Source organism: Diabrotica undecimpunctata, chromosome 3, assembly GCF_040954645.1.
Source record: "Diabrotica undecimpunctata isolate CICGRU chromosome 3, icDiaUnde3, whole genome shotgun sequence".
Taxonomy (NCBI): domain Eukaryota; kingdom Metazoa; phylum Arthropoda; class Insecta; order Coleoptera; family Chrysomelidae; genus Diabrotica; species Diabrotica undecimpunctata.
The window spans coordinates 67,409,754-67,423,614 of NC_092805.1; the positions used below are offsets into that span (position 1 = coordinate 67,409,754).

The window sequence follows — 13,861 nt, forward strand, 5'->3', positions numbered from 1 at the left end:
AACAATACAGAAAGTTTATTCTGCATGTAAAGTATCTGAAAATACATAAGTCAAAGGTTAGTTTAAATGATTATTATAATACATACAAAGTACTTTTATATACTGTTATAATTATACCAATGTAACACATATATAATTATAAGTATTTTATTAGAATACTTTTTTCATTCAAACCAAGAGGGCCTGCTATACCACCTTCTGGAAATTTGTATTTTATGTCCTGCTTTATTCTATTTGGACAAGCTTCTAATAATTGTCTGTTACTATCGGCTAAAACTTTTAGTTTCCAGATTGCAATGTTTCTAACTTTACCGTGGCGTGCAATTACATAAAAATCATTTTCAGTTAAAATACATCCAGAAATTGCAGCCCAATGAGCTTTATGACCTTTATGGAAACCAGGTGAATTATCTTTTGCTGTGTCATATCTGACTTTCAGTTAAGGTTTTTATTGTATTTGATTATCTATTACTATTAGGGAACAATAAAACTTTCTAAACTAGAATATTAGGACAACAGTAACTCATTTTTCCTTAGATACATTTGAGTATATACTGTTGCTTACTATTCGGGAAAAGATTTTAGAAAGAAATAAATGTTTTAAACAACACTCTTTAACAAAAGGATGAATCCCTATATCCAGCAGTTTTAATATATTCATTGATAGATTTCATACAAAGAGATGACTTTGACAAATTAGAAAAAGAAGCAGAACAGATTAAAGTGTTTGCATATACTAATGATAAAAACGGCAGAAATTATGAATACTATTTCATAATAAAATTTTAGAACATGAAATAATATTCATTTAAAAATCCTTTATAAAAGGTGTTTAATTAAAACACCCAATCGGGCTACATTACAAAACGTTTTGTGGTATTGTGGTTATTACTTATTAAGTGTACCTACATGTTTTGAGCCACTAAACATTTCGGTAAAAACCCGTTAAATGTTTTTAATTGGAATGTAAGTTACATTATTTGTAGCCCAGTCTGGTTATACAAAAATCATCGATTTCACGGCAAAATGTTTCGCAGATATCTGAAGCTTTTAAGACATAGTGGGGGTTACTAGATGACGAATAGATAAAAAGATACTCCTATTTTTACCTTGCGTTTTTTTTAAACAATAATTTATGGTCAGAATTTGATTTTTTATCTATAAGTTTTTTCCCTTATAATTTAAATAAACAATATTTATACCATTTTTTTATATCAAGAATATCTTTATTTTCCCGTTTTTTGAATTAAAATTGATAAATAATTTACGGAGATAATTGCAAAAAAGCAGTTTTTTTGCATTAATTTATAAATTTAATTAATTTTTTTATTAACAAAATAAAATGCTATTAATACATTTCAACATTGAGGAATTACCGTCCTTTAAATTTGTGCGAAACTTCCCCCTGATCGGTCAAATAGTTTAAAAGTTATTCAATTTGTTTATCCCTGGGACTAATTATTTAAACCATTGAACTTGCCCTATGAATGATGCTAGACACATTTAACAAATTTCATAGGATTCTTTAAGACTTATACTATCTCAGAAGTTAAATGAATATTGAGTTTTCATCGAAATTATTTACAAAATAAACGTTTGAAAAAGGGGTATGTTTTTTACTTATAAACAATTGTAATAACTTCTATATTTTTCAAGCTAAAGACTTGTACGTACAACCATTAGATAGCTGATAAAAAAACTCATATTTAACAAAAAAAATTAACCTTCTATGAACAATAGGAACGAAGTTAGCGACAATTTTTTTGTTAATTATCCATTGTTTATAAACATTAAGAAGTAAAATTTGCACAAATTTTGAATGAAAATCTAAACTTTCTATTGAATTTTATAGCTATAAAATTCATTCAATTTTTCGAAACTTAAAACCTTTCGAAACGAAGTTACTTTCGAAAGATCGACATAGGAAAGTGGAGGGGAAACTGTTTTAGCTCCTAGCTGCAAAATTTAATATTATGGTTACGGATTTATCATTCAAAAGCTTCAACAGTTCTGTAGGAATTTCATCAGGTCCATTTGCTTTTCCATTTTTAGCGTTTCTTATTGCGTATTCTACATCTTCTTTCAATATGTCTGGCCCAGTTGCATTGATTATCTGAGTTAAGTTGTTTCTATCATCTTCAAATAATTCATTCAGGTATTCTGTCCATCTTTTTATTTTATTCTCTAGATCTACAATAAGATTTCCATCTTTGTCTTTAAGTTTACGTATTTGGCATTTCTATATGCTTCCTGTTATCTCTTTTACTTTTTTGTGCATATTGAACGCATCGTACTTTTTCTCATAGGTTTCCATTTCTTCACATTGTTCTTTAATCCACTCCTCTTTGGCTTCTTTTATTCTCTTTTTTATGTGTTTATTTATTTCTTTGTATTTGTCTGGGTAATTCTTCATCTTTCTTCTTTGTTTCATCAAGTGTAGTATATCTTGTGTCATCCACCCCTTATTCTTTGTTGTTGTTTTTGTAAGATGTTTCTTTTCTGCTGTTTGTATAGCTATTTATGTACTTTAATTTTGGTTAACGTTGTTTGTATCATTAATTTGTTGCTGCAGTGAACGGAGGTTTTCATTTATTTCTTCTCCTGTTTCTTGTCGTATATTTTTGTTTCTAAGTTTATTTAAATCTAATGCCTTTGTGTGTGGTCTTCTAATCTTTTTTGGTCTCGCCTCTATCACAGTAACTACCGGGTTATGATCTGAGCCTATATCAGCTCCTGGGTACGTCTTAGTACATTTAACAGCATTATGATACCTCCTTGCTATCATAATGTAGTCTATTTGATTTCTTACTATTTTTTCTTTGGTATGTTGTGGATATGTCCATGTATATAACCGTCGAGGAGGTAATTTGAAAAAGGTATTTGTTATTACGAAGTCACTTTGGCAAAATTGAATCAATCGATCTCCTCTGTCATTTCTGTTTCCAAGCCCATATTTTCCTACTTGTTCTCCTACCTTACCTTGACATACCTTGGCATTAAGATCGCCCATTAATATGTTAATGTATGGCTGACTTAATAAGTGAAGACAAACAACCTGCAACAAATAGGTTCAGACCTGACAGTGAAGTCGAATAAATGATCCAAATTTTAACTTTTAAACCAATGTATGTAAAGAAAATAAAAAAAGTAAAGTTCACTAAACATTGTAAAATTTAATAAGGCAAGTGATGAAAAAATCGACTTATTTTATCAAAGCAGTAAGGCAGATTAGATTAATATTGTATATCATATTTGTAAGAAATATAGAATAAAAATCAATATTGGTAATTATAAAAATACAAACAATTATAATTAATATAAGGAATATAATAATATAATGTGTAAAAAATTACCTGAAATTTAATTTATAAAATATATAATTATTATTACATCATTGATATAAAATGAAAAAACGTATGTTGATTTTCCGGGATTTTCCGAGATTTATGGGGGGTGAAAATTATGTCATCATTATTAATACTGCGACAGACTATTCGAGCAAATTAAAAAAAAGTAAGTGAGAAGTAAGTAAGAAAACTATGTAGTTATTCATATTTCGACGAGCTACCCCAGAATAAAAAAAAAAGCTTGCAGCTGCAAAGGAAGCCGAGATAATGTAAATTTTTCCTACGTGTTGCAATTTGAAGTTCCGATGCCGAAACAAAAAACGGAGCTGAAACAGATATCGTCTCCACTTTCCTCTGTCGATCTTTTGAAAGTACCGTCGTTTCAAAACATTAGATAAATTTTATAGCTATAAGTTTCAATATAAAGTTTAGAATTTCATTCAAAATTTGTGCAAATTTTACTTCTTAATGTTTATAAACAAGTACCGTCGTTTCGAAAAATTAGATAAATTTTATAGCTATAAGTTTCAATATAAAGTTTAGATTTTCATTCAAAATTTGTGCAAATTGTACTTCTTAATGTTTATAAACAATGGAGATATGATTTTTTTAAAAATAGTCACTAACTTCGTTCCTATTGGTCCTAGAAGGTTTTTTATTTTTTAATGTGAGCTTTTTTACCAGCTATCCAATGGTTGTACGTACAAATCTGTAGCTTGAAAAATATAGAAGTTATTACAATTGTTTATAAGTAAAAAACATACCCCTTTTTCAAACGTTTATTTTGTAAATAATTTCGATGAAAACTCAATATGCATTTAACTTTTGAGATAGTCTAAGTCTTAAAGAATCCTATGAAATTTGCTGAATGTGTCTAGCATCATGCATAGGGCAAGCTCAATAGTTTAAATAATTAGCCTCAGGGATAAACAAATTAAATAACTTATAAAATATTTGACTGATCGGGGGGAAATTTTGCACAAATCTAAAAGATGGTAATTCCTTGATGTTTAAATGTATTAATACCATTTTATTTTGTTAATAAAAAAATTAATTAAATTTATAAATTAATGCAAAAAAACTGCTTTTTTGCAATTATCTCCGTAAATTATTTATCAATTTTAATTAAAAAAACGGGAAAATAAAGATATTCTTGACATAAAAAAATGACATAAATATTGTTTATTTAAAATATAAGGGAAAAAATTTATAGACAAAAAATCAAATTGTGACCATAAATTATTGCTTAAAAAAACACAAGGTAAAACTAGGAGTATCTTTTCATCTATTCATCATCTAGTATCCCCCACCTATGTCTTAAAAGCTTCAGATATCTGCGAAACATTTTTCCACCTTTTTTTTAACCAGACTGGGCTATTGGTCTTATATGCTATGATGTTTAAGATACAATTGGAATTGATAACATGTACAAGGCAATATTCTTATGCTGTGAGCTTATGCTGCTCTGCTTTTTTATAGATGTCTTCTATATTTCTATTCACAATGCGTTTAATTTTTTTAACGCTTAAGCCATTTTTAATTTATTTTCAATATTTTTGAGGTTTGTTTTCTTGAATGACTATGTTTACGGTTAAGGAGCGTTTTCACGGGTCGATCTAGGTTGAACGATTTGGATCGTTCGACCATAATTCGATCTGTGTGGAAAGCAAAAAGGTTTACACGATAGGCGATAAATGTTGAATTAATTGTGGTACAAAATGGCATTACTTGAAATGATTAATGTAGGTATACAATTAATTTGTTGTGCAATTTGTATGTTGTGGTAATGTTTTTTATTTTATTTTTCAAGTCATTTTCAGACATATTCGGTTTATTCATATGTTGTAGAATTGCTTGCAATACTGCTCGCCTCGTTTGCAGATTGCGATAAAGCTCAATTTGTGGATTCCATAATACATCATAGTTTTGATAAGCATTCAAAAATCTTGCCATGTCTGCATCTGACCATTTTTTAGTAATTTTTCCCCAAAATTACAGCTTGTCGTACTAAAAACAACAACTTTATACACGCTAGAAGTACTCTACTCGGCTGCCGGTACGTTGTGTTTCCGTTCGACCAGGTGTTTACACATTCGATTCCAGTCGTTCGACATCGATTCGGCGACAATCGCCCGTCAAAAGTAGACAGCCTTTCTACTTCCGTCGAATCGAGTCACTACGCCGAACGGCCAAGTCGATTTATGGTTTACATATTCAATTTGCTTTCGATTTCATAATCGACCTAAATCGTTCAATCCAGATCGACCCGTGAAAACGCGCCTTTAGTGCATTTGATTACATGGAATTGACTTTAAATTAAGTTATTCTTTACTATTGTAAACTCTGTAGGTACTATTGTAAACCTTTGCTCGCGTGTCAATGACCAAAGATGTCATGACACGTTAATTCTAAATAAAAAAATTCAAGATCCTTACATTATACGTATTTTCACACGATGATTTTAATATAGAAGCGAATATAATTATTAGTTACAACAAAACCTTTAATATATTCAATAGGACAAAGCGCAAAAAAATAATGACAAACATATTTTCACAATGTAAGATTATACTGCCATTTCTGCTTTTTGTTTCCTGGATTCGTTTACTGGGATGATTTTTTTAACCGTTTTAAGCATTTTAAACGTTAGATTACATGTAATTGATACGAAAAACGTCATCAGATAAGTATTGATGGTAGGTTAGATAGTAGGTAGTTGAACAGGCATATGTTGATAAATATGATAGATAGAATATGTATTACTTATGCAGCAAATTAAGGGATTGCTTAATTTGCTTAAAAAAATTAATTGTTCTCTACTACTTCTTCTCGTAGCCTATAACTCGGGGTGGGTCTTGGTTGTGGACACAACTTGCTTTTATCTCATAGGGTCGTTCATGATAGTTGGGTCGATAGGAGAACAATATTGTCCAGGAGAATAAATCACAATGACTAAGATAAATCGATCTCATGCACTATAGGTCATTTCCAGAGCCAATGTGCCAATTGTACGTATAATAAAATTTTTTACGGTAGATCTTTTACAGTAGGTGTGATTCAAATATACCCAAAGCTAAAAACTATCGACATTTGTATAAAAGATGAAAATTTCATTTTTAAATGCAAATTTTAATTTAATTCACAAGTAAAATAAAATTTAATGTAGTTGGCTGTATACCATGAATCACAAAAGTTTAATTTAAAAATCCTTTATACAAGGTATATAAATAACTTTTCCCTTTCGATCTACATCACAAAGAAGAAAGAAGGAATGACTACTATGTTAGAAAATCATCTTGAAGTCAAAACTAATATTAAAAGAGCACAAAAACATGCTTAATTGAACTAGAAAGCGAAGAAGAAAAAACAACAATCTTAAGAAACAAATACAAACTTAAGAATGTGAAGACCAAAAAAATATGGATTACAGAGGATCTCACAAAAGGAAAGAGAGAGAGAGAGAAACTGAAAGCTTTAAGAGATAAAGCAAGAGAAATGAGGGAAAATGGTTAAAATAGTAATAGTAATGGATACAATAAAATCACAGTAGACGGCAAGGAATGGAGATGGTGCTATAAAGAAGAAAAGTAGTGGAAATAGAGAGTTCAACAAAACTACCGGAGCAACATAAAAAGAACCAAGGAGAGGTCAAGCAACGAATAGAGAAAGAAGAATTACAAAATAAACCGGACAATGATGATAAATGTTTAGTTTTAAGTAGTAATAGGAATAGGTTTAGAAATGTAAATGATAAGTATGCCATTAGAAATATGACTTGTGATAGGAATATGGGTATTAGGCCAGTAGTCATTAACAGTAGTGATAATATTATCGTTAGGGGGAATATCAAAAATGGGCATAGCATTAGTAATGAAGGTAGGGAAAAATTAAATATTAGCATTAAAAATAAAAACGGTAATAAAATAAATTACGGATATAATGTTAATACAAAAACCAGGGAGCATGAAATCAACGTTAACACCAATAATGGAGAAGAAAAATACAGTAATAAGGAAATACATCTTAACAAGACATATCATATAGGAATAGCGAAATGGAATGTGACATCTCTGACCGGCAAGGAAATAGAAGCTACGGAAGAAATGGAAAAAATGAACGTACAAATAATGGGAATAAGCGAGACAAAAAAGTTAGGGAAAGGACACATCAATATCAATGAGAAATATAGTCTATATTATTCCGGAGTACCACAGGGTCACAGAGCAAAAGAAGGAGTCGGTATAATAGTGAATAAAAGAATAGAATCAAGAATAACAAACTACGAAGCAGTATCGTCTAGAATAATCACAGCCTAAATAGTACTAAAAGACAAGATAGGAATAATACAAATATACGGACCAACAGAAGGTAATGAAGAAGAGATAATGATAGAATTCTACAACGAACTCCAAAACGCATTAGACAAATTAAGAGAGACAAGAGAAAAAATAATAATCTTAGGCGATTGGAATTCAAGAGTAGGTAATGATATTAACAGGGGATTTGGATGCATTGGACAATATGGAGAAGAAACATTAAATAGAAATGGAATTAAAATGCTGGAATTCTGCCAAATCAATGACCTGATAATAGGAACCACATTCAGTGAACAAACCATTAACGACAAATATACATTTCTGGCTGAAGAGAGAAATGCGAAAAGCTTAATCGACTATATAGTCTATACGAGAAACCTAGAACAAAATACAAAAAAAAATCTTAACGGAAAAGGAACCCGAACTGTCTACACAACACAGGATGGTCACTGCAGAAATGGAGGAAGTGGAAAGAAAAGAGTACAAGAAACTAAATGTAAACAAATTAAAGATAAAAAGTGTGCGAGAATTTTACACGGAGGAAACTAACAAAAGACTGAGACAAATAGAGTGCCAAAAAGAAACATGGACAATGGAAGAAAGATGGAATACATACAGTGAAGTATTAAAGACAACAGCAACTGAAGTGTGTGGAATCAAAAAATATAAACAGTTGAAAACGACAAGATGGTGGAATAAAGAAGTGAAGACAAAAATAAAAAAGAAGAAAATAGCATGGAAAAAATACATCGAAACGGGATTAGAACAAGATAAAGAAAAATACTATAGGCAGAGACGATTGGCAAAAAAGACAGTCACACAAGCAAAAGCAAAAACATGGAAAGAATTTGGAGAAGAACTTCAGGAAAAATATATAACAAATAATAGAAATTTTTGGAGGACAATACGACACATAAGGCAGTAAGAGATACCTCAGGAAAAGAAATAAACGCAGTAAGAGATACCTCAAACCAAATACAAATAAGCCCAGAACAAATAGCTAGGGTATGGAAAGAATATTATGAGAAAAAATTTGATATCGAAGTAATAAAAGAAGACAATATAATCAATGAAGGCGAAGAAAACACAGAGCTAGAGCAAATAAGTAGAGAAGAAGTAATAGAAGGATTATCAAATATAAAAATAGACAAGGCAGGTGGAGATGACGAAATTGAACCGGAAATGGTAAAATACATGGGAGAAGAAGGAATAAACTGGCTATGGAAAATATATAAAGAGGCGTGGGAAAAACAAACAATCCCTAAAGACTGGCAGAACAATATCATCGTGCCAACATACAAAAAAGGAGAACATGTGAACTGCGACAACTATAGAGCAATATGTCTGTCATCGGTATGCTTTAAAATATATACGAAAATAATAGAGAAGAGACTGAGACAAGAAGTAGAAATGGTATTGGGAGAAGAACAAACAGCATTTAGACCGGGAAGACAGACAAATGACAACATATATATCATTAGAAACCCAATAGAAAGAAGCATAGATACGGGGAAAAACTAGTATTAGCATTCATAGACCTAAGAGCAGCATTTGACACGATAGAAAGACATATTATAGGGAAATGCTTGAGGAAAATAAACGTACCTAATGCATTGATAAAAATTATAGAAAGTTTAGATAAACTATAGTTTATATCGTTATAACTAAGTCCAGAGTTGAAAGATTTTATTACACTATTGGATGTTCAGTTTTGTGTTGGGAAAATTGAAGGAGCGCACCTAAGATTTTTCGGAGTCTGGCTTAAAATTGATTCGTAGTGTATTTTTTTTTATTGAAAAAGTTTACCGCATCCACCATAAGATGATTAGCGGGAATACAGTGTAGGTGTACAATTCTAATACAGTATACTCCCTCTATAACGAACAGGGTTATTACGACTTTTCGCTTATAACGAGTTACATTAGATATAACGTGAAATTTCTATTGAACTATAATCCTCTATATAACCCTCTATAGCGAGGTAAATTTGCTTATAACGAGAGAAAATAAGATTGAAAAACGTGTTTTTTTACGTTTTAGCCCGACCGTAGCTATAAATAAATACCCTTTTTAACTGACCTCCGCAATAAACTTCTTACAATTTATGATTCTTAGTCGGAAATTTACAATTTATGATTCACAAGTGTCATTGTAGGGGGTTGACCATTCACACCTAATAATATAGGTCCTAATAGACAAGATGTGGAGAGTGTTTTAAAGGTTGTCAGAAACTTTATCCAAAGAAAAAACGCAAATGAAGAAGCATAAAACTGTTTCATATCTTTAAGAAAATATGACAGATAGAATACTGGACAATTTAAAGCAGTCAAAAATGACAGAATTCTTCCAATTGCAGACGCAGTAGTTTATGTTATTCGTGAAAATACGCTTTATACAGATTTACAGAATACAGTTTTTTGTTTTGACGTATATCATTGACAATAAAAGTAAACAACTCTTTTTTGTTTTAATGTATTTCATTGACAATAAAAGTAAACAACTTTTTTTCAAAAAGGCCATTCAAACAATATTTATTAGCATCTTATATTGCTCCGAATGGCTTCACTATAGAAAGTTAATGTTTTAAAAAACTACATATTCATATATATGCACAGTATTATTGTTGTTGGATATAACGAGATCCGCTTATAACGAGGTAATTAGTCTGCCATTTCACTTCTCGTTATAGAGGGAGTCTACTGTAGTTTAAATTTTATAATATAATCCTATACATTTTAAATATTTTCCCAAATCAGCATAATTTAAGTCTGTACCTAAGAGTTTATTGATATTGTTTGGAATATTGAACCTGTTGCGTTCATTTGCAAAAAGTGGACAGTCAATTAAAAAATGTTTAACACTGTTTGTTTCGTCACAAATGCCACATTTAGGGGGATTATCTCTGGTAAAAAGGTACGAATGCGTATATCTTGTATGGCCTAAACGTAGACGAGTAATGATGGTTTGCAGTTTTCGGTTTCGAGTTTTAGGTAGCCGTGGATAAACATTGCCTTTATTTTCCGTAGACGTAATTACATTTTTTATAGACGTTTTTATACCACCCGCGGGATTTCGACACTCCGTTACATCTGTTTTGACACTTTCCGACACTTTACTCGCGCACTGGTCTGCAGCTTCGTTTCCATCAATACCAATATGAGATGGGATCCATATGAAGGTAATGCGTCTGGAATTTTCTTCAGCTTACTTTAGTTCAGATTTTACCATTTTTTCTAGGGGGCTTTTAGGATACATACGATTTAAGGTTTGTAAAACACCAAGGGAATCACTTAGAATCAAGCATTTTGGTATTTTATTATTGTTGATTTGTTCAAGAGCTTTGAGTATTGCATAAATTTCAGCAGAGAAGATGCTGAAATATTTGGGCAGTCTGAATTGAAATTGATTGTTAGACGTTACATATGCAGCACCAACTCCTGTGTTGCATTTGGATGCATCTGTAAATATCCTGCAGCAATTTTCTCCATGTTTGTTTATGATTGAATTGAGGTTATTTTTAATAACAGCCGGATTTGTAGAATGAATGTAGATAGAATCGAATTCTCTCATAGAAAGGTTTGTGTGAATTAGATCTATTTTGAAGTGTATGTTTGTTATTGAATGTATTATCAAAAATAGGTTTATTTCGATTGGATGCTATAGAAGTTGCATGTGTTAATGTTAAATAAATGCGACGGTGTAGTAAAGATGGTTCTCCAGTTTCACTATATAAACTTTCTACCGGTGTTGTTCTAAATGCTCCCAGAGCAATTCTTAATGCGGTATTGTGTATACTATCTAATGGTTTTAGTTTACAGTTAGTTAGTTTTAGTGTCGGATGCAGAAATATACGCAATGGAGCCAAAATCTATTTTAGATCTAATTAATGCTTTATATAGACTAATTAGTGTATCGTAATCAGAGCCCCAATCCCTGTTAGATAAAGTTCTTAATATATTTAATCTTTTATTGCACGATGCGACAAGTTGATCTATGTGTTTTTTCCAGGATAGTTTTTTGTCCAACCACATTCCCATGAATTTTATGTCTGTTTTAAACATGAGCTCTGAATTAAAAAACTTTATTGGTTTACTGAAAGCGTGTTTATTAGTGAATACCATTCCCACTGTTTTAGATATGGAAAATTTAAATCCTGTGTCGCAGGACCATTCCTCCAGTTGTTTTAGAAAATTTTGTAAGTATTTCGACATAAGTGAAGAATCTTTACCTTTGATATAGACCACCAAATCGTCTGCATAAAGACGAGCTTTCAAAGGTTTTTGTAAATTTTTAATTATATCATTTATGGCGATTAGGAATAATGTCGGGCTAATTATAGAACCTTGAGGGGTTCCGTTTTCTTCAATATGTTCTTTGGAATATGAACTTTAAACTCTGACTTGAAATGCTCTTTGTCATAAAAAGTTTTTAATAAATTCTAGAGAGTTTCCAGATACTCCATGAGTGCAGCTTTTTTAAAATATTATATCTCCAGCACGTGTTGAATGCTTTCTTTATATCGAAAAATATTGCTATACAGTGTTGTTTCATCGCTAGTGCTTCCTGGATATCGCTTTCTAAATCTAGTATATTATCTATGCCTGATCGATTTTGTCTAAAACCATTATGCTCATTCGTTAGTAGATTTGAACTTTCAAGTGTCCAGGTGAGCCTTGTATTGATAATTTTTTCTAGTAATTTTCCCATGGAGCACGTCAAACTTATGGGTCTGTAAGATTCAAGGTCTAGACGGGGACATTGAGGTTTAAGAAATGGAAGAACAATAGCCTTAGTCCAAATTGTGGGGTGCTGGTGTTGCTGCCATATGAAATTAAATATCTGTAGCATAACTTTTATGGCTGAATTAGGAAGTTATTTTAAAAAAATAGATGGTATATCATCTGGTCCAGGACTAGAGGAAGATTTAGAGGATTATTGTTAATTTCATATGAAAGTGTACTATAATTTTCCAATTGTATTTTGTTTTCAAGAAAAACAGTGTCATAGTTTTCACTGGAAGATGTTTTTGTATTGAAATTTTGTGCCAATATGTAATTTCTTTTGGTGATGTAATTATTTGGTTATTTACTTTTAGGCTCGATACTGTGGGTGGCTGTTGAAAACCGGAAATTTTGCGAATTTTTTTCCAAACTTCACTTATTGACGTGGAGCTGTTTATATTAGAAACATTTTTCATCCAACTGGATTTTTTTGCTTGTTTAATTAATAGTTGAGTTTTAGACTTAAGTCTTTTATATGCAATCTTATTTTCTAGATTTTTATGTTTTTTATACATATTAAAAGCTTTTTTACTTGCCCTAATCGCTTCACTACAGTCAGGATTCCACCATGGTACGGGTGTATGATTTTTTGGCGGTTTTATTTTACCTATAAACTGTTTTGCACTCTATATAATGATATTATTGAAGTCTTCTAGAGTATCATTGATGTTATTTTTTGCAATAAAGTTTTCCATAGATTTATCGATGAAGTCTTTAAATTCTGTCCAGTTTGCTGATTCAGTTTTCCATTTGGGTAAAAACTCGTGAGTAGATTGTTATCTAGTCAAATTTCGGATAATAATGTGATGATGGTCGCTACTATATGTATATGGTAGGACTTTCCACGAGAGCTGAGGAGACAAAACTGGATCGCAAAAACTTAAGTCAATTGCAGATGAATCTCCCGTCTGAATGTTAAAACGTGTAGGAGTTCCATCATTAAGTAAGTAGAGCTGTAACTCAGAGATTAATTTTTCCAGTAATATACCTCTACTATCTGTACGTACTGACCCCCATATGTTATTGTGACCATTAAAATCACCGACTATAATACGAGGAGATGGTATTTGTTCGATAAAACTATTTATGTCATCAAAAGTAAATACTGTAAAAAAGGTAAATTCTTTAATTACAGTTTAATTAATGCACATGCACCGACCGACGACAAACTAGAAGACATTAAATAACAGTTTTTCGAAGACCTGGAACAAGCCTACAGAAGATGCCCCAGAAATGACATCAAGATAGTGCTAGGTGATATGAATGCAAGAATAGGACGAGAGCGAGTTTTTATGCCGACTATAGGAAGACATAGCCTGCACAACATCAGTAGCGATAATGGATTACGACTGATAAACTTAGCAGCAGCACTGAACATGACCGTCGCTAGCAACTATTTTGAACACAAGAATATACA

General features: G+C 31.2%; 1 protein-coding gene across 1 annotated transcript in view; it reads right to left on the bottom strand.

Annotated features, from left to right (window-relative positions):
• The window catches only part of LOC140436885 (actin maturation protease), a 31,014-nt gene continuing 17,153 nt past the window's right edge, over positions 1 to 13,861 (bottom strand). Inside the window, exon 2 of the mRNA XM_072526044.1 lies at positions 1 to 428. Within this exon, the coding sequence (XP_072382145.1) occupies positions 137 to 428 (292 nt within the window). The 3' untranslated portion in view covers positions 1 to 136. The remainder of the gene's footprint in view (positions 429 to 13,861) is intronic.